The sequence below is a fragment of the Momordica charantia genome (genome assembly GCF_013281855.1).
Source record: "Momordica charantia cultivar OHB3-1 chromosome 5 unlocalized genomic scaffold, Mcharantia_2.0 BLBB01000005.1, whole genome shotgun sequence".
Classification (NCBI taxonomy): Eukaryota; Viridiplantae; Streptophyta; class Magnoliopsida; order Cucurbitales; family Cucurbitaceae; genus Momordica; species Momordica charantia.
Window position 1 is genome coordinate 7,295,452 of NW_028275163.1, and position 25,003 is coordinate 7,320,454.

The 25,003-nt window shown below is 33.7% G+C and overlaps 3 protein-coding genes and 1 pseudogene across 5 annotated transcripts; 3 read left to right on the forward strand and 1 right to left on the reverse strand.

The window, feature by feature from the left end:
* Positions 1-2,263: 2,263 nt before the first annotated feature.
* Positions 2,264-3,474, forward strand: LOC111014745 (putative aldo-keto reductase 2; annotated as a pseudogene). Its single transcript, XR_015790890.1, has 2 exons — positions 2,264-2,754; positions 2,903-3,474. The product of XR_015790890.1 is annotated as a putative aldo-keto reductase 2 (transcript).
* Positions 3,475-6,722: 3,248 nt separating this feature from the next.
* Positions 6,723-9,723, forward strand: LOC111014744 (putative aldo-keto reductase 2). The gene is made up of 4 exons (XM_022289554.2): positions 6,723-7,323; positions 8,139-8,311; positions 8,997-9,099; positions 9,223-9,723. Exons 1-4 carry the CDS (start codon positions 6,898-6,900, stop codon positions 9,541-9,543), a joined length of 1,023 nt encoding a protein of 340 aa, XP_022145246.1. The 5' UTR covers positions 6,723-6,897; the 3' UTR covers positions 9,544-9,723.
* A 6,502-nt stretch (positions 9,724-16,225) lies between these two features.
* LOC111014703 (uncharacterized) lies at positions 16,226-17,324 on the reverse strand. Its single transcript, XM_022289505.2, has one exon. It carries the CDS (start codon positions 17,105-17,107, stop codon positions 16,262-16,264), a length of 846 nt encoding a protein of 281 aa, XP_022145197.1. The 5' UTR covers positions 17,108-17,324; the 3' UTR covers positions 16,226-16,261.
* Positions 17,325-19,391: 2,067 nt separating this feature from the next.
* On the forward strand, positions 19,392-24,997 carry LOC111014735 (S-adenosyl-L-methionine-dependent methyltransferases superfamily protein). 2 transcript variants are annotated; one of them, XM_022289539.2, is made up of 9 exons: positions 19,392-19,478; positions 19,588-19,699; positions 21,590-21,761; positions 21,969-22,031; positions 22,229-22,295; positions 22,438-22,538; positions 22,731-22,775; positions 23,964-24,434; positions 24,524-24,997. In XM_022289539.2, exons 3-9 carry the CDS (start codon positions 21,627-21,629, stop codon positions 24,692-24,694), a joined length of 1,053 nt encoding a protein of 350 aa, XP_022145231.1. In that variant the 5' UTR covers positions 19,392-19,478; positions 19,588-19,699; positions 21,590-21,626; the 3' UTR covers positions 24,695-24,997. The 2 variants fall into 2 exon arrangements, with proteins under 2 accessions (XP_022145231.1, XP_022145230.1); XM_022289538.2 differs by lacking the exon at positions 19,392-19,478 and having other exon boundaries at positions 19,499-19,699.
* Positions 24,998-25,003: the final 6 nt, after the last annotated feature.

A 25,003-nucleotide genomic window follows, 5' to 3' on the forward strand; every position in this document is an offset into this window, starting at 1 on the left:
TAAGTATAAATCTTTCCTTTTTGTTTGGAAGACAAATACCAAGTAATTCGTCTTAACCTAGTTATTTAAGTTCACATCTCTCATAGTACTCTACTTGTCTAGGTCCTAGCTTTCTTATAAACAAAAATTAATCATTAAAATTAAAAATAATTAAGCATTTAAATTAATTAAAATAAAATCTTATGAAAATATTTGAATGATTAAAAAACACATTTGGTCCTTCCGATTTAATCCCTAAATTTTAGTTTGTAATGATTTAGTCCCTATACTTTCATTAAAGTAACGATTTAGTCCCTGTAGTTTAAATTTTGTAACAATTTAGTACTTATCTTGAAAAATCTTACTAAAATTAAGTGTCAAGTTTTATCATATAACAATTTAATCTTTCCTAATTTATAAACATATTTGGTCACTTATTGGTTTATCAATCGATATATATAGGAAACTTAAAGACGTTACAAACATTAAAATACAAGGATTAAATTATTACATATTAAAGTTTGAGGTCTAAATTGTTACAAATTTGAAAGTACAAGGACTAAATCATTACAAATTAAAGTTCAGGGACTAAATCGTTTCTTTAAAGAAAGTACGAGGATCAAAAAGTGTTTTTTAACCTATTTGAATTCATCTTTGTATAAAAATTGGAGAGTGAAATAAAATAATAATTGGACTATAAAAGTAAAACAGTTTTGCTAACCTTTATCTTTAAATTAACATAGGTGAGAAATAAGATATAACAATAATAATAATTGTAAAAACATCTTTCTTATAAAGATGATGTGATATCTTGAAATTATGGAAATTGTGGAGCCCATGCAGCTTTAGCAAGGGACAATCATTTCATATCTCATCAGCCTTTTCTACCAGGAGGATAAAGACAGAACAATAGAAACAAATTTATGGCAGCTATGAACTTTAATTTCAATAAAGTTATAATATAATTGATAATATAATTTGGTTTTCTATATATAATAAAGTTTGTATATTTTAGCTCTTTCTATTAGTCCTTTAAAAATTATTTAACAAAAATCGGATAAAAGTATTAATTATTTTTAGTATGTTTATTAACCTTTTATTAATTAATATATTAGCAAAAAAGATATTTAGATGTCTTTATGAAAATTTTTATAAAAGACAATAAATAATGCTTTTAAAATGATTCCTTATTGTTATTTTAGTAAAAGCTTGATATTAATCACTCCAATGTTTCGTTCTACATTCTTGAAATTATTTTTAAATGCTTTCTATAACAATCATTTGGACAAAAATTATTAGTCCTTATCATTGATTTTTTATTAATCATTCCATAAAAATTTTCTAAACTTAAATATTGACGTATTACATATGCTATCAAACATGCCTATCTAATTATTAGCTTAGATGATTAATATACTACTATGTTAGATTCAGTTAAATGTTTTTTTTAGGAAAAAACATGGGATCAAAATAGTTTTTTTTAATGTAAAATTACATCTTTAATTTTTTTAATTTAATTTTAATAAGGTTCTTCTCATCAACATTGTTACTTAAATGTTGATGTATCGTGTAGATTGATAGAAAGTAATACATTAATTAATGGAATAAAATAAAATAAAGGTGAGATGAGCAAAGGAAAAAAAAAATAAGACAAATTATGTGTGGAGTTCATTTTAATGAATATTTTAGCCCTCTTATATCCTCATGATTCTTTAGTGTAATCATGATTCTTTAGTGTAATCAAAGTGTGACGTCAACATTTAATCAACGAGATCGACACTATTAACTTCTAACATATTGAACCTTTTTCTTAGAAAATGAAAATACTATTCATAAGTATGTGAGAAATATACACAAAAAAAATGAGGTCTACATAAAAGTACTTCACAATTAAGAGAAATTGTAGAGAAATCATAGTTAGAAATGATAGTTACTTCTAACCAATTGAACCTAGAATAAATAGAAAATTATTCGTCTTTTTCAACTTAGAGACTAAATAGAAAACTATCTTTAAACTTGTGACCAAAACTATATTTTATTTTTATCCTAAAATAAATAGATGGAAAGAAAATATTTAGCTTTTTAATAAAGAGCAACGTTGTAATAATAACCATTAAATATTTTACAATTAAGAATGAGAAATGCAAAAATTTAAAAAGATAATGAAGGGTCAATTTAGTATTTTTCTAAAATGCTAGAGAGCGAGCGCGTACAACCCCGCCCCACCGTACAGCCAGACCCACAGCACCACTCACCCAACCGTCCATAAATACCCAATTTTCAAACAAAACCCGCAAAGCAGAGGAAGAAGAAGAAGAATTTTGAAGAAGACGATTCCGATCGGAGGGAATGGCGAGCAGCGAAGTGGGAAGAATCAAGCTCGGATGTGAAGGACTGGAAGTATCGGCGCAGGGGCTGGGGTGCATGGGGATGTCCGCCTTACTACGGGCCGCCCAAGCCGGAGGAAGAGATGATCGCGCTGATCCGAAGTGCCGTGGACGGCGGCGTGACGTTCCTGGACACGGCGGAGAGCTATGGGCCGTTCACGAACGAGATCCTCGTCGGAAAGGCGCTGAATGGTGGCGGCGTGAGGGAGAAGGTCCAGTTGGCTACCAAATTTTCGGGCTGCGACTGCTCGACGGGAGGTTCCAAGTGGACGGCGATCCGGCGTACGTGAGGGCGGCTTGCGAGGGGAGCTTGAAGCGACTCGATGTGGATTCCATTGATCTCTATTATCAACATCGGATTAATACCAAAATTTCCATTGAACTCACTGTTAGTTCTCTCTCCTTTCAGTTTAAAGTTTATAATATAAATAGACTATAAATTTAATTTTGAGATGGAATTTTAGTATCAGAACATGCTTTTATTTCTATTTTGTTCATTTTTCTGGTTGGTGGTGAAATCTGAAATGAAATGAAAGATTGGGGAGATGAAGAAACTGGTTGAAGAAGGTAAAATAAAACACATAGGTCTCTCCGAAGCTTCAGCCTCCACCATTAGAAGAGCTCATGCAGTTCATCCAATCACAGCCGTCCAACTCGAATGGTCTTTGTGGGCTCGAGATGTAGAACAAGACATAATTCCCACTTGCAGGTAGCCAAAAAGGAGCAGAACAAGAGCATATTCGAGAAGGTGAGGGAAATGGCAGCCAAAAAGGATGCAGCACGTCTCAGTTGGCGCTGGCGTGGGTTCACGACCAAGGAAGCGACGTCGTTCCCATCCCCGGAACCACAAAAGTGGAGAATCTGGAGTCAAACATTGAAGCTTTATCAGTGAAACTGAGTCCAGAAGAAATGGGTGAACTTGAAGCTGCTTATGCGCCTTTGGGCGATGCAGTGAAGGGCGGCAGATATGGCGATGGAATCACCACTTGGGAGCAATCTGATACTCCACCACTTTCTTCATGGACATCTTCAGGGTCATGAATATTGAATATAAATTAGGTATATGTGTGTTAATTTTCTTGAATAATATATGTTGCGTTAAGAAATCCTTCATATCTAAGAACTTGCTAAAAAACAAGATCCATGGACTCAAATTCTAAAAATTTCAGAAATAATTATGAAATCAACTCAAAGAAAAGTATCTTAGAATGTATTATCATGAGCAATATTAAGAGTAAAAGAAAACCCGTTTCTAAACTCTTGATTCGACTCACCCCACGAGAAGTATGATAATACTGCTCCAAACATACAAATTCCAAAGATACAATAAATTGCAAATGAGACATAAAGCTGACATAACTTACCAGGAAGACTTCTACAACAAACAAGTGGGAGAGGCAGGATTCTAACCAACGTAGAAAAACTTCAACATATTTACAGTTTGTCGCTTTTGACCACTCGGCCACATGAAGACTCGCTTTCACTACGGCTCCAGTGGGTTCCCATCCGACCCCTTAAACTCGCAATTTAGCAAATAAAATACAACATTCCGCGCGAAAATATCTAGAACTGAATGCGGAAAGTATGGAAAAACATCTCGTAATGTATTTAACCAGAAATCGATTATGCGCGGTCTCATGAACTGAACTTCGTTGCCTTCCTGCGCGCGAAGCGAATTGGACCCTGGCCAATCCACGTGGCCTGCTTGACGAACGTCAACGACCGATCGAAGAAAGAAGGTTTTAGTCTTATAAAGACTTGCACATGTAAAGATGTTAAACTAAGAAAATGGGGAGCCGGGCAAAATAAATCTCAATTAGTGTTTGACTTGGATTTTGAATTAAATGAGTTTATTTGATTTGTCTCGAATGAATGAGTTTAATTACTTGCCTTAAAAAGCTTAAAAATACATAATTTACATTATAACATTTGCACATATTTCTAGTAATACTGGTTTAAGTTTTCTAGCTATCTTGTAATTGGTGCGTGAGGCATGATAAAAGGGAACTCCTCGATTATATTATTAGTTAAATGATAAGTTTTGTTCTAAACTTTTGTACTTTAAAAAGTTAACAACGATAACCTAAAAAACCAATTTTAAAAGTTTAACTAATTATTTTAAAATACAAGAACTTATTATAATAAATTAGAAGAATTAAAAAAAAATTGTTAGATATAAAAGTTGGATTACAAAAATATTAAAAGTTTCTGATAGATGGCAGGAGGAATAACGCTTCAAATAGGGAAAGGGAAAGCATTTCTCGATCCTTAGATTGAAGATGTTAAGGACAACGGTACCCCAAGTATCTTGAGTATCTCGACAATAATATGATATTGTCCGTTTTGGGCATAGCCTTCACGGCTTTGCTTTTGGTTTCACACAAAAGACCTCATACCCCTCGAACAAAGTACTACTTGTATATTGCCTCGAATAGTCATGCACTCATTTACTCCCTGGTTGGGAGCGGGAGCTCGCTTCTATCCAGGACGTCCAGATAAAACGTTTGCTACACGGATCACCTTGTGGGAACACCTAGGATTACCCTCAATCTCCTCCCCTCGAACAAAGATACCTCACTCTTCCTATCAGTCTATCCGATTGTGATAGACTTCTTATCTATCAATTTACCCCGATTTGATAGGACACATGTCAAACTCTGTCAATATATGTTAATAAAACAATAATTTAATAACACATCAACTTTTGGTTAACAAATTTTAGCCCTTTTAATTTACTATGAACCGTAAAAATAGACAATTTTAAAGGTTAAGTATCAAATTGAAAATTATCTAAAAGAAGAGGGACCATTTAATTTATGACAAAATACATTTTGGTCCTTAAGATTTGAGATAGGTGTCTCTCATAAAATTTCAAAATAAACATTTTTAATCCAGGATTAGTTCTAAATTTCTCTTAAAATGGTTGACCGTTGGTTGATAACTTTTTCAAATGATGTGGTTGTTAAATTATTGAATGTATTGCTAATTAGAAAAGTTTTATTAATTTAATAGTATTTTCTTTTGCAAAAGAATTTAATAATATTTTTATGGTAAGTAGATTTTTCATCTCCTCTTTCATTCTCCTACTCTCTCTTTGATGGTGACCTTTGCCCGCTGGCCACCTCCTCGCCGCTGTCGCCCATTGTGCGCCTCTTTGCCGCTGCTCTAGCGCTCGCTGTCGTCCGCCATCCCAGATCTGGAACAGGAAACCCACCTAGATCTGAAAGTCTCACCCACCAAGCTCCCTCTGTTCTTGTTTGTAAATGTTATCTGCATTTGGGTTTTGCCGTCTGGAAATTTGTGACTGTTACACGCATGGAATACTTCATTTGGTATAGGAAATTTCATGATTTCTAGGGCTAGAGTTAGCTGGGACGTGATTCGTGATTGGATTTTTTAGGGTGTGCTTGAGAATGATCGTAAAAATAGTGATTTGAAAAAAGAGATTTAAACACGATTGATTTTCCAAATCATCGTACAAGTGATGCCACAAAAATCAGTTTAAAGTGGTTTAAAGTTGATTTTAAACTTTCCTAAAATCAATTTTTTAATTTCACAAAATTATGATAAGGGAGTGATTTTTTTATAATGACAAAGCTAAAATCACACCCAAACACACCCTTACACTCGTTTCGGTGGAGAGAAGGGATAGTGGGATGGATGTACAAATGAAGGACGAAAAAAACATGAAAGAGGAAGAAGACTATGTTGAATATGCTCCTATGGCAAAGCTTAGAGCAGTAGAATCTCAAAGGTTTTTTTTTGCACAAGGGAAAGGCTTTTGCCCTTGACGAAGAGTTGGGCAACTAACCATCAAACCATCTCGGGAATATTTAGAACCATTTTTATAAATCTGAACTGAAGGACTAAAAGTGTCCATCTTAAATTTTAAGGATCAAATAGGCACTTGCCTCAAACTTGAGAAACAAAAAGTGTATTTTGCCTTTTAATTTATTTAGTCCTTTGTATTTTTAACTTTTATTTTAGGTTAAAATATTAATTTCGTCTTTGTAATTTCAACTTTGATTACTAAAGAAACATTCATTAATTTAGTCCATGTACGTTTAAAAAATGGTCATTTTAATCATTTCTTATCTCATTTTTTCCACCACAATTTCAACCAGATACACAATACTCAATATATTTTTTAAAATATATTCAAAAATTTATATTAAAGGGTCTATGTACCAGACCAAAAAGTGTGAATATAGAGTAGATTCTGAAATCTAAAATGAATTAAAGTTGAAATTATATATATTAAAATAATATTTTCATTTTTTTAAATTGAAGACTTATTTTATTTTTAAAAAAAAACGCAAGAGGTGACGCACACCTCCTCCAACTCCAACCACCCTGCAGCAGCCACAGGAGAATTTTGCAAGAACTTTTCCCCCCCAAAAAAAAAAAAAAAAAAAAGTCTGCTCCACTCCAAAGAGATCACTCCCCTCGCCCCCTATAAATTAGGGCTACAAATCGAGTCCATCAAATCTCACAATTGATCGAAGAAGAGAGGAGAAATCAGACGAAATCAATGGCGGGCGGCGAACAAGTGCGGAGAATCAAGCTGGGAAGTCAGGGCCTGGAAGTATCGGCGCAGGGGCTGGGATGTATGGGGATGTCCGCCTACTACGGCCCCACCAGGCCGGAGGAGGAGATGGTGGCGCTCATCCGCCGCGCCGTGGCCGCCGGCGTCACATTCCTCGACACCTCCGACATCTACGGCCCTTTCACCAACGAGATCCTCGTCGGAAAGGCGCTCAAGGGGGACGGCGTCAGGGAGAAGGTCCAGTTGGCCACCAAATTCGGGCTGAAACTGGAGGCCGGTAACTTCGAGGTGCACGGCGATCCGGCCTACGTCAGGGCGGCGTGCGAGGCCAGCTTGGAGCGCCTCGGCGTTGATTATATCGATCTCTATTATCAGCACCGGATCGACACCAAAATTCCTATTGAACTCACTGTTAGTATCTTTCTCTCTGTTATTCTTTGTTATATATTATTTTTTTCCTTAAATATTCCTCCGGCGGTTGTCAAAAAAGTTCAAAATATATTTATTTGCCAATAAGTTGGTATTTTTTATTTTTTTAGTTACAGGTAAGGATCAATTCACAACCTTATCGTTGGAGTTGCAAATATCTGTCAATTATCATAGAGCTCGCAGTTGATATTAAAAATTAATAATAAAATGTTAATGATAAATCATTACTAATTGAGAATAAAAAAATATACCAAAGTGAGCATAATTCAACCGTCATTATTATATATTTTTAATTGAGATGTCCCACGTGTTGGTGTACTTATAGAGAACAATAAAAAAAATCAAACAAACATAATTCGACTGGTAAGATATCTCCTGCAAAAAGGACGATGGTACCTAAGCTAAAAAAGGGTAGTTTTCCCTTAAAAAAATGATTATACTTGTTGTTATCTTTTCGAAATTTTCATGTTTTCAATTGAAATTCTCACAGTTCTTTTTCCACATAAGATCTCCGGTAAAAAATGGTTAAATTTTTATTATATTATTATTTTAGTAATATATATTAGTATATTCATGTGTCAAATAGCATAATTACATGTTCATAATATACATAAAATTTTTCTTTATTAGTTTTTTAAAGAAATGACTTACAAAAATAAAGAATTTTAAAATATTTTAAGTTACTCTAAACAAAATTAGGAACCATTTAATGTATTTACCCTTTTTTTATAATGATTTTCTTCTATGCTACAACCATTATTTATCTGATCAATGGAGGCGAAATGATGTGTGTTTAGATTGGGGAGCTGAAGAAACTGGTAGAAGAAGGGAAAATAAAATACATAGGTCTCTCCGAAGCTTCAGCCTCCACCATTAGAAGAGCTCATGCAGTTCATCCAATCACAGCCGTTCAAATCGAATGGTCTTTGTGGGCTAGAGATGTAGAACAAGACATAATTCCTACTTGCAGGTATCTTATAAGCTTTTGCCCATGGTCGTACTTAAGAAGGAAAAAAAAAACTTTTGCCAATGCCATTGATGATGATCTTAAAATTGTCTAAATACATTTCTCCATGGAGTAATGTTTTAACAATTATTAAATATTTGACAATTAAGGAAGAGAAATATAAGAATAAATACTTTTTATAAAAATTAATGAGTTGTCAAGCTTTTGATAATGGGAATGACACTATTTAGCCATTGTCATTAATGAGCTAATTATTTTTCTTTTTTTTGAATATATAACAAGTGAGGGTAGGAATTTAAATTTATAAACTTGATTAGAAATAGGTTTCAATTAGTACTGAATTTAGTTAGGCTTTTTAAAATATTTTTAATGAATCAAAGAATCCATTAGAATGAAAGAGATTTTATTGGACTTTATAGTGGAACTGTGAGTCACCACCATCATTATTAGTTTGAATAAATTATAAATAAAAATTATCTTTGTTAAAGTTCATTGCTGATCATTAATGATTAATTAAATTATTGTGTAATATTTATAATTTCTTTTATAAAGAATTCATAGTTTTTAAATAAAATGTATAATTTCTCTCGGTGATATTTATTTTAATAAAAATCCTTAAATTTTAGAATATTATTTTTCTTATGTTTTTTAGGATGAATCCTTTGATTGAATATTATGTTTTTTTTAGGGAGCTGGGCATTGGAATTGTGGCATACAGTCCTCTTGGCAGGGGCTTTCTATCATCTGGGGCCAGCTTCATTGAAAACTTGACGGAAGATGATTACAGAAAGGTGGAAAGAAATAGAAATCGTTAATTTTCACCATAATATATACGAGATTTGTCCCACAACGACAGTGATATATATATTTCATATTAAGTATATAAATGACTGTGTTTTTTAATTTGGGTTCAGAAACTGCCACGTTTCCAAGCGGAAAATTTGGAGCACAACAAGAGCATATTCGAGAAGGTGAGCGCAATAGCAGCGAAAAAAGGATGCAGCACAGCTCAATTGGCTCTGGCATGGGTTCACCAGCAAGGAAACGACGTCGTTATGATTCCTGGAACCACAAAGATATCGAATCTGGAGTCAAACATTGGAGCTTTATCAGTGAAACTGAGTCCAGAAGAAATGGGTGAACTTGAAGCGTATGCTTTGGCTGATGGAGTTAAGGGTGGTAGATATGGCGATGACATCACCACTTGGAACCAATCTGAAACTCCCCCACTTTAATTTCTTCCTCTAAATAATCATTATATATATGTGTGTGTGTGTGGCATTTTAGTTTTATCATGGGATTTCTCTTGTTCTTGTTGAAAAGGATCTTCTTCCCTTCCATGAATCGGATAAGATGTTTACGAGTCTTGTGAGGTGTGTTTTACAACAAAGGATATATACGTGTAATTTCAGTTTTCTCTCTCTTTTTTTTTTCCAATAAGGTTAATTAGTCTATTGCAAATGCCTTTTAAGTCCTCTCTGCACGTTAATACGGTGTGGTGTGCTCAGCCATCTTGCTCTACACGTTTCTATATACTCAACACACTCCAATGTCTAAGTTAAAAATAATGCATTAACATGAGTTTTAGAAAGTTTTTCGAGTCTCCAATCATTTATTTATTTATATATATATATAGGGACGACTTCAAACAAACTCTCTCCCAACTCTAGCTCCTGTAATAATGTTTGATATCATAATAATTTTTTTAGTATAATATATAAATATGGAGATCCGAACCTATGATCTTTTGGAAATATATATTTTAACCAATTCAACTATGTTTAGACGTTGTTCTACCTTACCAATTCAATGGAAGGAAGTAGTTTGGGATAAAATAGGCGTGAGTTATGATTTTAGTCATTGTGACACTGAATTTATTGAAATTCATAATCCATGAACAACATAGTTGGATGCTGAAAATAGAAGTCAATTAATATTTTCAATATACTATATTAACATTAAAAATATATTTAAAAAAGTAATCAAAATACGAGTATTTTTTTTTAAAGGGAATTTTATTAAGAAATTAATTTGCCACATGGGCTACAATTGAGTGTTGAGAAACATGCATAAGGGAAGATGGAAAATTGGAGAACTAAAAGGAATAGCACAATTTGGTAAAGCAAAAATTGGCTAAAGTATGAACTCGCTGGTAAATACGAGTATTAATACTAGTAAAGATCAACAAACATCAATATTATTTTATTATTTTATCAAGATTTCTATAAAGTTGCGACGTTAATTACCTATTTAATAACATTTCTGTTTCTTTCATTTCTAAAATTTAAGCATGTGGTAATTGTCTATATTTCGTGTTTCTTATACTTTTAGAAAATTTTCTAAAATTGACAACAAAAATCAAATCTTACCATTTATTCCAAAACATCAATAAATAAAAATATTGTTTTACATTGTCAATTATAAAATGAGTAAAAATAATTAAAAATAATAATAACATAGAGTTTTTTTTTATATTTTTTGAATATTTAATTTTAAAAATTAATTTTCATATAAATTTTGACTTTTTGAATTAAAATTTTAAACACAAAAAAAAAGAAAAGAAATTGTTACCTTTTATTTCCTGTAAAATAAATAAACAAACAAAGAACATAAGAGCATTTATTAAAAAAGGAGGAAATAAGAAAAAAAATGACATCATCATATTAATCTTTTAAATTTAGTGTTTGAGGCTCCCCGTTGTGTTGGTGTGTTGACTCAGTTTATTCTCCACTATCTCTATCTATGACTATGACTATGAGGCAGCAATTATTCTATTTTTTGGGCTGTTTTTCCAAAGTATATATTATTTTCAGGCTGAGTTTATTGACAAATACTTTTTTTGGTTCTTTCTTTTATTTTCTGAATTGAATTAATTTTGTTTTTTTTTGTTTGTTATCACCTGAACCTAGGAGAATTTTTAACAACCATAGCTTACATGGAATGGGAGGAAAAAAACAGCACAAAATGAATATATGATAAAATCTATGTAGTATTTTATCATAGATATCCATTGCAAACAGTACAGAAACAGATTTGAAGACATTTTCTACCAAATTTGATCACATCATTTACTTTTCTGAAGAGTTTGGTGGTAATGCTTTGAAAAACAAGTTTTTAATTCCTTACCCAAAAAAAAAAAAATTGTCTTTGAAATTGATATGGTTGGAATCTTGACCTTTATATCATTTCAATAGTAAATTCATTTCTTAAAACTTGTTATGAGCTAGAGTTTGTATTTACAAGGTTTGGTGATTGAAATAGAGGATAAAAAATAGGACTCTTACATATTTATCCACCTATTTTTGTGCTGATCGCCAATAAAAATTTGACAGTTTTGAAAAATATAATACATATCTATTTTTCTACATTTCTCTATCTTACTTGTGAAAAATTTAATGAAGAGATGGAAAATTGAAACTCGACCTTTGAAAAAATAGTAAGATGCCTTAACCTTCTATACTTATGTTTTCATGTTATAATTTTTCACCATGTGTTCTCCCCTTCTTTCCCCTAATTTATTTTAATGTTTTTATTGGTAGGTTAAGATTTCTTTTACTATGATATAGCCTAATCTATGAACTATTTTTATTTTTAATTTCCAATTAATAAAATTTCTTTCTTTGGTTATTCATTAATCTAATCTTAACGTTTTTACTTGTTTGATAATCAATGGCATGACTTTTGATTCAACCCACCAGGTCTATGGATTAAAATTTAATTAGCCCTCACATATTGTTTAATCAAGGTAGAGATATTTAGGAATTGTTCTAGGTTTTAGAACCTTGTTTAAATAACTTAATTTTAAATTTTTCATTAACAGAAAATTACGACTTCTTTTCTTCATTTGATAAGTATTTCATTTTTTATTTGTTATTTTTAAAAGTTAGTTTAGAAACATTTTATATAATTTTTATAAAATTTTAAAATCTAGGACAAATTTTTAAAACCATAAAAGTAGTTTGAACTGGTTTATGCAATTCTGAAAAACTTATTAATAAAATTATTTAAAAAAAAAGAAAAAAAAAACTAAACTAAACTAAACACAAAATACATAGAATTGAAAAACTTGGCATAATAATTTCTCTACTATGATTTCACGTCACCACTTGCAATGAAGAGAGCACTTTTTTGAAATAAAGAAGAAATAAACTTTACACTTTCTACCGTTGCTTGCCAACACTACAAGCAGAACATAGCACTTGTTTATTTTTCTCAATCCATTTGAGAATTAATGAGTAACGTTCCACAAATTCACCTTTAAATTTCTAATCATAGGTCATTGGATTATATGCCAATGAAGGTATTCTATTACTTAAATAGTATACGGTTTTGCGCCAATCGAAATATATATGGTTTAAATTGTGTTTGGGAGTCCTTTAGAATATTGATATTTGATAAATAAACAAAATTGATTTTGAAAAAAAAATAAAAATTGGTTTATATTGACTTTAGAAGGAGTAGTTGAGGGTGCTTGTGGATGGACTGATTGAATCACATTTCGTTATTTAGAATCCCACAATTATGCCTTTCCCCTTTCTCCATGGCTTCTAGGGTTTTATTGGCTTCATTCTTCGATAGCTCCCTTCTCCCCTCCTTCGATTTTATTAAGATATTATAACTTCGATTATACCATGGATGAGAAAATCCCTATTTTCTACCATTAGAATTCTCTTTAAGAATTTAAAAGCGAAGATATATCTTGATGACCTTATGATTCAGAAGAAATATAGAATTCAGATAACCAGATTTTCTAGATGTATCAGGATTTAAATTTCACAATCCCTAGAGATCAGGATTCAACTCCTATAAAGGAAATAAGCCAAACCCTAAAGGTATGCTCACAACACTCTATATTTTATACTCAACTATTCTGATTTTGTCTTAAGCATCGGAGCCTGTGTGGCGGGATTTTGCAGAATCCCAAGAGGCTAAATTTCTGCATCAACAATTAGCACCGTCTGTGAGGACGACTAAGATCTAAAAGTCAAGACGATTGACGACGAATTGATCGAGAACTACTTAGATCCAAGGAGATCTCGGGAGAAACGAATCGACAAGTATTCTGGAGGTAGACCACAACTTTCTAACGACGAATGTTATATGACTTGGGGGCTTCCTCTACTTGAGGTAGCCGAGGAAAAAACAAATCAATAAGTTCTGAGACATGACCCAGAACGAACGAATCAATAAATTCCACGACAGATTCTGGATGAGATAAATCGACGGATTCCAAAACAGACTCTGGGATAAACGAGTCAACAAATCCCAGAAAAGAAAAAGCAACTGATTAACATACGGAGTTTCTACTTCAGACAATGGTAAGTTTGCTGTGTAATTTTGGTTGTTTATGATTACGAGAGTTTAAGTTTAATTTTCTGGTAACCGCATATTTGGTAAATCGCATAATTTACGGCTGATTTTTTGGTAACTACATGTTGATATTATATTTCCAAAGATACTATTTAAAAAAGCTCCTAGTATCTGAAATTTAATTAATTACTTATTATTTGAGCAATTATCTCTTTATATATTATGAATAAGATTTTTGACATCTAAAATATAATTACATCTTTACTACTTGAGAGTTTATCTTTTACTCTAAATGAAAATCCCTCAAGTTGGGGCATGGGTAAGTAAATCAACAGTTGGTCAAAGAACTCGAACATGGACAGACCTAGAAGCAAGTCGATAAGCTAAGAGCCAATAAGTGAAACCAGGGAAAAGAATCACAAGGTGCTGAAAAAGGCATGTGTATAGGCCCAGTTAAAACAAAAAGCAGGTAAGCCTAACCAATCAATGAAACCCAAGGTATAAAACCATTTGACAAAAACCAAAATAGGTTAAAAACCCAGGGGTGTTGATTAACTTAGGGTAAAAGCCCGACAAAGGTTAGAAACCCAAGGCCGACTAGACTCGGGGTATAAAACCATCGGCGAAAGCCAAATAGGTTAGAAACCCAAGAGTGAATCCTAGGGTATAGAACCAGGGGCTGAAGCCAAATAGGTTAGAAACCTACGACTGGCCCTGTTGAAAGTTAGATCCCAAGGCCAAAATCTAACGGTTAAAACATCGTATAGTAGTGCCTAAGAGTCTTGATTGCTGCCAACTACAACAAACCAGAATGGGGGCTATGACAGCCAGCCCATAAAACGACAACCAACAACAACAAAAGGGTATCGACTGGATTCAGGGTATAAAACCATTAGCAAAAGCCAAGTAGGTTGGAAACCAAAGAGTAAACCAAGAGACAGCCAACTACGACAAAAGGGTATGGGGGCGGCTATGACAGTCAACCCATAAAAAGCGACAACTGACAACTACAAGTAAACTACAACAAAAGAGAATGGGGGCTAGGAAAGTCAGTCTAATTAAGATGACAATCAACAGCGACCAAAAAGAGGCTATTCCACAAAAATAGCCAACCCATGAACGATAAAATACTCTCAAAGCAGAACTTTGACAATCTTCAACTTTGAGATTGAGGGCTATTGTTATGGACGAGAAAATCCCTATTTTGTACAATTCGAATTTCTCTTAGGAATTCAAAAAGGAAGATATATCTTGATGACCTTATAATTCAGGAAAAGATATCCTATATTCAAAAGAAGAAGATATCCTGATTGCCTCAAGATTCTCCCCAGATTCAGATAACCAGATTTCCTAGATGTATCAGGATTCAAATTCCACAATTCCTAGAGGGATCAGGATTCAACTCCACATCGGAGCCTGTAGCAAGAGTCATACCGGTCTTTAATGTTATTCTATTTTGCAGGTCTTGTCGATCCCTTTTATTCTTGAAGGTTATGTCGATTTTGCAAAATCCCATTAGGCCAAATTTCTATATCAACAGACTAGGTTGTATCTTGCCTTCCAAAAAGGCATTTACAAGACACTATTAACCTAAGTACAAATATTTTAAATTAAACATTATTTAATTAGTTTTATTTAAAAAAGTAATTACAACAATTGTTTCAATTTTATTTTTAGAAAACAATTGTTTCAGTTAAAAATACATTTTTCAAATGGCATTGCATGCGAAAAATTTTCTGAAAATTCATCTCAATTATTTGTTTAATGTTATTGTACCTATTCATACCTCATATATATTTAATAAGAGAAACGTGGTATAGATAATATATATATATACCCGCCCATTAAATTATAGAATGTATACCTTATCCAATATATATACCAGATATGAAGATTGTACTTGGTATATAACTCATATAATCATCTCATATCCCTTCAGGTATATATCATATATATACATCCGTTAATCAAGATTGACGGAAATAGATAGACGAATTATTATAAAATACTATTATGTTCAAGAGAAATTTGGGACTCATTTGGTAACGATCTCGTTTTTTATTTCTCGTTTCTCGTTTCTCGTTTCTAATTTTTTTTTTAGAATTGGAACAGAATTCGCTTGATAATCATTTCTGTTTTTTATTTCTTTCAAAAAAGAAATAGAAACAAAAATACGCTTAATAACTATTTTTTATTTCTTGTTTTAGTTTTTTTAGTAAATACTTTATGGGATGAAGACTAAACCCACTGCCTCTTTACTAATGATATATATTTTAATTCAATTTAACTTTTATTTTTAGTTAAAATATATTTGTTAAGAACGTAGTTAAAATAAAATATATAATATCTGCTTCTAACAAGAAAAAAATGGAAATAGTAAAAGGGAAACGAATTTTTAGAGTTTCCAAAATTTAACCACCCTTTTAAAAAAGTTTCTCAAAATTTAGAAGCGGGAAATAAGATGATCAGAAAAAACATTAAAAATTAGATAAAAGTAAAGAAAAAAAAAATCAAAGAGTTATCCACCGGACTTTAGCTATCTATTACTGAAATTTGGTGGAGAAATTCAAAAATATTTTTAAGAAGATGAAAAAAGTGAAATAAACATAGAGAAATTAAAACGAGAAGGGTTTAAAGTTTAAACTAGGCGAGTTCATTACAGGTTTCATCCAGCGATAGAACAACGTCATCGAACTCCGAATCGATTCCCTCACGGCCATCGAATTCACGAAGCCCTGACAACGTTTCAATCGGAAGTTCTTCATTCTCCGCCAAATCCGTCTCCAGAAAATCTCTATCCACACAGAATAATTTCTCGCCAGAACGTTTTCCGGCGGAGTTTTTGATTGCTCTGTTGAACCTCGAAGGAACAGTACCGATCCTTGGAACAGTAGTAACTCTCTTATCTTGCCTCTGCTTCAACTCCATCATCTCCGACGCCGCCGATCTCGAGCTGAAGACGAGCCTCCTCTTCGGCGCTTGATTCAGATTCATTTTCCGTCCCTCAAATCTGAATCCAGTGGAGTTCGGAGGCGTAGCGGAAGATCTCAAATCCTTCCGCGGAGAAATCGAGAACCAGTCCCAATCCTCCATTGATTTCCAATCGATTTTCAGTTCGATCGGCCAGAATATCGGTTCATCGGGATCAACGTCCCCGATTGCTCTTGCTCCTGCTAATTTCACCTCGAAATCCAAACCGCTCCGGAAAGACGGACTCGGAAATCCAGACAGAAACCAATCGAAATCGAGCTCTCCGTCCGCAATCAGCTTCGAGTCTTCCTCATCAAGATTCACTAAGGAGAGCAAGAAATCAGGGAAAGAATCCAGTAGACGCCAGCAGCTCTCGGAAAACAGAGGCGGAGAAGAGGAGGAGGAATCCGAAGAGAGCCACATGGATTCATCTCCATCGGAGCCGGTCTCCTCTGTAAACTGTTCATGGGATCCGTCCAAGCCGTCGCTCTGATCGCCGGCAATGAAACAGATTTTCATGTCATCGGTACGGTGATTTTAGACTGGGAAGCTCATTCTGGTGGAATTTTGAAGGTAAACTTGTTGTGTGTTAAACAAGTGGGGACTGGGACTGGGAGAATTTTTAAGATCATTGAAGAAGCTTTCTGGTTTTCTGTGAATCTGTTTTCTGTTTAGGGAAGATTATGATTTTGCATTGGGTTGATCAGTTTAATATTTAGATAATCAAACGGAATAAATAATTCGACATATTAATAAGGAAGACTTGGAAACCGTGGAAGAGTTCCAACAAAAAATAAGAATATAAAAGGCAAGTATGACATCACTATTTTCTTTTTTTTTTTTTCCTTAAAAGATATTACATGTTATATCCTAAAAAATACTAGAAATAAGAAATGGTATTTTAATTGAGTTTTTATACTTTATAAATTACATTTAAAAATGAAAAGTACTTTAAAAATAACATTTAGTTTGTTATTTCACCTTCTTTTTCATGAAAGACAAATAGAAATATATTCGTGCATATATATAGTTTTCTTTGGAATATAACATTATATTGGTGCGGAGTTTGAATATTCTCTCGCTGTAGAGAAGAGGAAAGTTAATTATCATACTTTAACGGTTGAACTATCGTTCAAATTGACAAATTGTATTTAAATATATAAACACTCATTTGTTGAAAGCAATTATCTAAACACATTTTTATAGAACTTAGAGGGATTTTTTTCGAAAATAGTTTCCCAACCTCCCTAAGAATGACCTAGAATAATAAATCTAATTTGGTTAGAGGCGAGAAATCTTTGTTCAAGGATAAAAAAATGGGTGTTGTAAGGATCTAACTCTACAAATAATGAGATTCGAACACAAACATACTATTCTAATACTATGTCAAACGTACATAATTAAATTACCAACCAAAAAACGACTTAAGTTTATGGGTTAGATAAATTTAATTCTATATAGATATCTCAACAAACACCCTACGATTTTTTAAGATTTTTTTTAACGAAACCTAAAAAATATTGACATGCACTACCAAGATTTCCCACACCCACTGAAAATAGAAAACAATACATATAAAATTAATACAGCTAATTGAATTCCAAGAGTCGAGAAATAAGATAATATACCAAGTCAAAACTAAAAGGTATGACCAATATTATAAGTTTAAAAGAGCTTATAAAATGGCAGATTGGTTCAGAGAGAAATTTCGCACATGAAAACTCAATTTCCCATTCAAACCGATAATAAATATACAGCATATAATAAAGCTTGAACAGCTCCAAAATTATTTATTTTTTATTTGAAATCCATGTATATATTTTTATTGGATTATTGTAAGAGATATTTATTAGTTAAATTGGGTTAAGTGATTTTCGGAACTCAACCTAATTGTTGGAGCTATAAATTTGCCCAACTCTCAAATCATCCTTAGCCCTTTAATAATGTTTTTAATGACCAAAGTCATCTTATTCGCCTATTGTCTCCAAAATCAGAGCATGATATATCTTTACTAATTAATTGAGGTTAAGTTTATTGTGACTCATTCTTTCCTACACGGCCTCAAATGTCATTAACTTAGCTATTTGTCACATTATAGCAAATTTTGTAAGAAAAATTAAGGACCAATTACCGGGACAAAATAACACTCTACTAAGTACTAGGTTCTTAGTATGATGCATCAGTATCAATTTTTCCAGACACTCTAAAAAGAATCTTCGCCACCCATAATGACAACAATGTAAACCTCTACACTAAAATCTCTACACAATCCCTAACTTAGTTATTAAATTGTTTTTTAGACACGAACGTCACACTAATGTTTCTAACTCGATAATATCTCTTTTATTACGTTGCAATATCATATTAAAATTAGAATATTTAACTCTTTGCAGGGTTGAAAATTATTTTAAAAATTTTTTTGTTGATAAATAAGTTTTCTACATCAAAATTCTATTAGAATGAGAAACTATTTAAAAACGTAAAGAAAATTCTTACCTTCTAACTTTCTTTTCTTTTATAAAATTACTAGTCCAAAATTCATAATGATTTAATATTTTTTTCCCAAAAGCTAGCACTCACTCACCATGAGACACGTGGCAACCAGAGAGTAAATGGCAGGGAATCTACGTACAACTTCTGGCGAAGATACCAATGAAACGACAGACCGAATCGCCGCTTTCTCCCTTTCTCACCCTTCAACCTTCACACGTGGACCGAATTACCCCAATCAGACCCCTCTACCGAAAATACCCTCCCGTTTCCCTTTAATTACCGAGGTTAGGTGGCACCTCAGCCCAGTCAAGCAAAGCAATTCGCGACCCATCTGGGTAAATTCGAAAATATCGTGAACTTGGAGGGCTACTGTGGACGCTCAGCTTTTGGTGTGCAGGTCTGAATCGAAGCTTCGCTCTGTTCAGCTGCGAAAGTTTCTTTCTTGACGTTGTATTCTCTTTTGACTTTGATTGGAAACCGATATATCTTTTTCTGTGAAATTGCAGAGTTTAGTTTCCTCATGCATATTCACATCTCTGACTATAATACGCTTCTGGGTCCTCGATCGTCTCATAATTTCTCGGGATTTCTTCCTCGCCATTGCAATTAGCTCCGTGGGTGAGTAGCTTTCCTTCTCTGCTTTCAATGGGGTTTTTCCTTTTTTCAATCTGGTTTGCTGGATTGTGTTCTTAACGCATTTGGAGAATTGGGTTTAATTGATTTTGCGTTCTTCTGATATTGGGGGCCTGTAATTTTGTTTTCTGGGTGCCGGTTTTCTTGGAATTTTGGTCGAGTAATCGAACTGTTTAGATCAATTTTCTGGGGTTTTAATCGTTGCCATGCTTGATTGTCCTCGAAGAGCTCGGCTTTCAGGGTGGATTTTCACGATATGGAGATTGAATTTCCAGTTTGAGTGTTTGTTGGGCAACTTCACTGTTTGCTGTATCTGTATCCATAGGATATAAAGTGGTGGGTGAGATTTTGTCCTTTCCTTTTTTAGATCTTCAAACCTCTATGTGTACAACTTTACATGAAATTGGACGTTACTTTGGATTCCCAGTGTTAATGGATCAACTCTTGTTTCCTTGTCCTTAATTTTTCCTAAAGGAAAAATGTTTGGTCGTCTATCAGCGTTTAAGGTTGGTGACTTGGTGTATGTCCTTTTAAGGAAGATCGTACGTCAATTGGTTGCTATTTTGGTTTTATAAATGTCTTATCTTCGTATTTTAATTTCAATTTGAACTCTTAGCATTGAAGATATGGGGTGGTACTTGCTGTACAGTTTCATATGATAGTACAATTTCTTGGTGTACAAAGAATGCAGATATTTCAATTTTTTTTCTTATTATCTGATCTGTATGTTCTATGTGTATATATTACAAAATTTGTCTATACAATTGAGCATTTGAGTAAGCAAGTAGAAGTTTGAGTTAAGGATGAAAATTAATCTAGATCACTGGAAGAAGTTTATTCTTTTCTTCTTGATTTAGATATCTTTTCAAAGTTGATTTCATCCTGTCATTTATTTGTTGATGTTTATAAGCTTTTCCGTCTGGTCATTCTTTGGATTATTGGTCTCCTCAAGTGGGATGATAGCTAACCAATGCTTTTCTTGTATGTATATAGCTGCAAGGTTAAATTACTAGATTTTGCAAGAGATGCAACTTCAATTCCATTTTATGGTAGCTAGATGATTTTATGTTAGTTTTTCTTTGGGTGGAGAACAATTTTGCTCACCATATTACGCAGATGTTTATTGTTATGAACTTTAATTAGGGGCCTTTATTGTGTCTCCGTTGAGCTTTCTTCTTTCTAACAAATGGTTGCTTTGGCTTGTATGACTGAATGCTTGGTTAAGCACGAAGTTTCGTCCTTGGTAGGAAAAGTAGAAATAAGAGATTTATATTAGAGGAAAGAGGCAACTTTAATATTTATCTGATCCTGGTTGACAACCCAATTTAGAACGGCTGTTCAATATCTTTTCTGACCTTGCTCCAAGTGCCAAAATCCTGTAAGAAATGTGAAGTGGGGGAGCGTTCCCTGTGGTTATAGAAGATTATGAACAAAAGAGGCATTTTTAAAGAAATTATGAATTATGAAGTTAATAGATGGATTCAGAAAGATTTTATGGTGGCAGAATTACTTACCATTTGCTTGGATTTGATAAGCTGATTACCAACTTCTCCTTGATCAGCCTCCCCTAGTCAAATGGCAGTTTCATTTTGTCTTGATAGGGATCAACTAGTCTTCTCCTTGGTTGTCTACAGATTTTCGTAACATGATGTTTTGATACTTATTGCTAATTGGGATACTTTCTTTTAATCACCTTGGCTTTTTAGGGAATTCTTCACCTTCCCTGTCACAAATAAAAGCTCTATTTCTATCGAAAAATGAACTTTGGTTGTTTGTAATGAGGTTTCTGGTTTCAGTCGGAATACTATCCTTGATGAGGATTGAAATCAGTGCTTGTTTATTAATTGACTTGACATTGACATCTCAATGCTGCAGGTATCTTTTAGTTCCTATTCCTTAAGGTACAAATATAATGAGAGCTCCATCATTACTTGCTCAATGCTTGCCTGGCTTGGTGCCCCAAGATAAAGGAAGCCACAGCACTCCGTCCATTTCAGAGAGAGATGTCCATCTTCCCTCACCAGCCGTTGAGATTCTCCCTTCAAAGGCAATTCATTTATACTTGTCTTCCTGTTCTTGCAAAGCATCTCACATAATTATGGAAAAACAATTTTAGAAACTTAACCAACAATTTCTAGGTTGTTTTAACCCTTCCGTTTCTTTTTCCATCTTAAGACCTGCTTTTGGGAATGCCGAATCGGAGCAGGTCAAATGTTGTGTATAGGTTTTAACATTTCCTTCTGTTTCTTTTCAGACAGCTCATCCGTACAAATATGCAGGGGAGAATGTAGATTTGCATGGTCTCAATGTTTTTAAGGTACTTCTTTCATTTGTTTTTTCTGTTCTACTCACTTGTTCGCCGGTTAGTTGCCTGCTATCTGTCCCTGTGAAACTTTATTTACATGAACCCAGTTTTCCAGTCTTCCAATAAGATAACTAGGAAAAGATAAAATGGAATCTTAAGGTAGAACTGGACAGTTCTTTGCTTATGCTAATTGGTATCCTTCTCTCCAGGGTAGAGTTAGCGTTGCCGATATAATTGGCTTCAATAACTCAGAATCCGTATCTTCAAAGCCTGAAGGTACATTTATGCATCCTTCTACACTCATAACAACTACAAATCTAGTTTTTCTTTTAAAAAATATCTGTCTCGAAGCCAGTTAGTTAACTTAACATTAACATATTACATGTGCTTTTAAGATTGTAACATCCTTATTTTGTAGGTTATCTGAAATGTTGGGACAGTTCCATTGATCTTGTTAATGTCCTGAAGCACGAGATTCGTGACGGACAGCTGAGCTTTAGGGGTAAAAGAGTACTTGAGGTAATTATCCATTAAGTAAACTTTTAACCTGAGTTTTAGGAAGAAGTTGTAAACAAATCTTGTTAGTTTATTAACTAAAAATTCTGGATTTTCGCCATGATTTATCCATATGTTTTTATGAATCTGTCTCCTCGACACAAATACTGGTATATTATGATTATTAAGCTAACCTCTTTAGTTGGTGGTTTGCAGCTGGGTTGTAGCTATGGACTTCCTGGGGTTTTTGCTTGCCTCAAGGTACCTTTAACCATCTCTTATCCGTCTCTATCCTTAATGTTGTTTAGCGGTATGCACCGTGTTTGTTACTAGTTGAATATGTTAATGGTTCTCATTTCAGTAACTTTTATGTTGCACTTATTTTCTTACTATTGTGATGCTTTTAACTGCAATTTCGTTCAAGTTGTGTGAAAAAGTTTTCATTGAAATGTACAGAAGTTTGTAGTTCTTACAAATTATTCTACTTAGATAAATGTAGAGTTCTGTTTTCTAAATAATATATGTTATATATTCACCATTGTTTTATTTATTATAAAAGTTACACTGTAGACTAGGACTTCTGCTACTGGGATGCAAGTTTGGTTGACCGGAGCAGCGTTAGGAGACTGTTAGATGTTATTAATACTATGATTTTGATTATGATATATTGTCATGGTTTGTTATTGGTTCTCAATTATTCGTTTTGTGTACTAGTATTCGGATGTTCAATTAGTCTTATATTGTACTTTCTCGAGTACGAAACAAAAAGTATTTGTACATAAAAAAATCCGCTCTCTCTGGAGAGAAGTCAGTAAATAGACTGCAACTTTCCTATTCCAACTAATGGTATTTAGTTTTCTCTTGGTAAGGTATGAATGGTTAGAGCGAGTAAAATAACAAGTGAGGACATAACCACCACGGTGGCCTAATAGTACGAGGCAAATTAAAAAACTAAACGGACTTTGGTTATGAGTTCAAATTCCATAGTGACTACTTAGAATTTCTTAACAACTAGATAGTTTTTTGTGAGATTAATCGAGGTCGCATAATTGGTTAAAATACTCGAGGTATCAAAAAACAAATGACCAGGACATTATTACATCGCACTCAAGGGTGTCTCCGAATGAAAATCATAGAAGTCCATGTCTTTTTCGTGGATCTGCTGTGAAATACAAAATCATGGAAGTTCATGTTGCAGTTTGTAATATTATAGTACTGGAGATTGTTCACAGAGGAGGTTAACTAGTGGCTTTTAAGCATTGATTGCTGAAGCCATAAATATATCAAATTAATAGTGTTGAAACAGGGACTGAAATTTTGCTGGTTTAGAAGGAAGTGATAGTTGAAGCCTGTTTGTTGTATAATTATATAGAAGTGATACCATAGCAGTATATTTTACTCTTGAAGGAACTGTGCATGTACCTCATATCTTCTTCAATCTTCATACAGGGAGCAAGCATTGTGCACTTTCAAGACCTCAGTGCAGAAACTGTTAGATGCACAACCATACCGAACGTTCTTGCTAATCTCGAACAAGCTCGGGACAGGCAGAGCAGACAGCCAGAGAGTCCCTTAACTCCGTCCAGACACACTTTGACCCCGTCGGTACATTTTTATGCCGGTGATTGGGAAGAGCTCTCGACGGTCTTATCTGTTGTCAGGGGTGATGGATTTGAAGTTCCTACTGGAATGAGCTTGAGCTTCTCTGAAGAAGATTTTATGGATGGTTGCAGCAGTCAAGATGGCAGCATCATCGGCCATGAGTCTTCCTCAAGGAGATCGAGGAAATTATCGGGAAGCCGAGCATGGGAGAGGGCTAGCGAGACCGATCAAGGAGAAGGTGGATATGATGTCATTTTAATGGCAGAAATTCCATATTCTCTCAACTCTTTGAAGAAACTATACGCGCTTATAAAAAGAGTAAGTTTGAAGTGACTTCAGTACTTTTTGTCGAAGTGTAAATAAACATCTAATCCCTTCGAAAACTCGTCTCTTTTGTTTAAAACTAGTGTGTGAGGCCACCATATGGAGTGCTATACTTAGCTACAAAGAAGAATTACGTCGGTTTCAACAGCGGAGCGAGGCATTTGAGGAGTCTGGTCGATGAGGAAGGCGTTTTTGGAGCTCACTTGGTGAAGGAGATGACCGACCGAGACATTTGGAAGTTCTTTCTCAAGTGAGAGAATGGAAAAACAGTACAAGCTCTTGAAGAAACCATGCAGTAAAGTCCATGGTGCAGGTGCCTTTGATTACAACACAATCAAGTTTTATGTAAAATTTTTATCACAAAGTCTATGTTTTTAATGGAGTTGCCTAAGTTAGAATGGGAGTGGTTTAGTCAGTGAAGCATTTATTTTGCTTCTTTGGTTGTATAATCTATAATTTTTCTTTGATTTCTTGTCAATTTTGTGAGGATTTTTCCTTACTATTACTGTAAATTAAACATTCAGTAAATCAAAAGTTGAATATCATTGTTTTGTTGATGGGGG

Excerpts from the sequence above, each read along its gene's own strand:
- LOC111014744 (XM_022289554.2), top strand. The coding sequence starts at position 6,898 with ATGGCGGGCGGCGAACAAGTGCGGAGAATCAAGCTGGGAAGTCAGGGC. Across the intron at positions 7,324-8,138 it reads AAATTCCTATTGAACTCACT|ATTGGGGAGCTGAAGAAACT; the intron begins GTTAGTATCTTT and ends ATGTGTGTTTAG. Across the intron at positions 9,100-9,222 it reads CGGAAGATGATTACAGAAAG|AAACTGCCACGTTTCCAAGC; the intron begins GTGGAAAGAAAT and ends ATTTGGGTTCAG.
- LOC111014703 (XM_022289505.2), bottom strand. The coding sequence starts at position 17,107 with ATGAAAATCTGTTTCATTGCCGGCGATCAGAGCGACGGCTTGGACGGA.
- LOC111014735 (XM_022289539.2), top strand. The coding sequence starts at position 21,627 with ATGAGAGCTCCATCATTACTTGCTCAATGCTTGCCTGGCTTGGTGCCC. Across the intron at positions 22,539-22,730 it reads GGGGTAAAAGAGTACTTGAG|CTGGGTTGTAGCTATGGACT; the intron begins GTAATTATCCAT and ends GGTGGTTTGCAG. Across the intron at positions 22,776-23,963 it reads GGGTTTTTGCTTGCCTCAAG|GGAGCAAGCATTGTGCACTT; the intron begins GTACCTTTAACC and ends ATCTTCATACAG.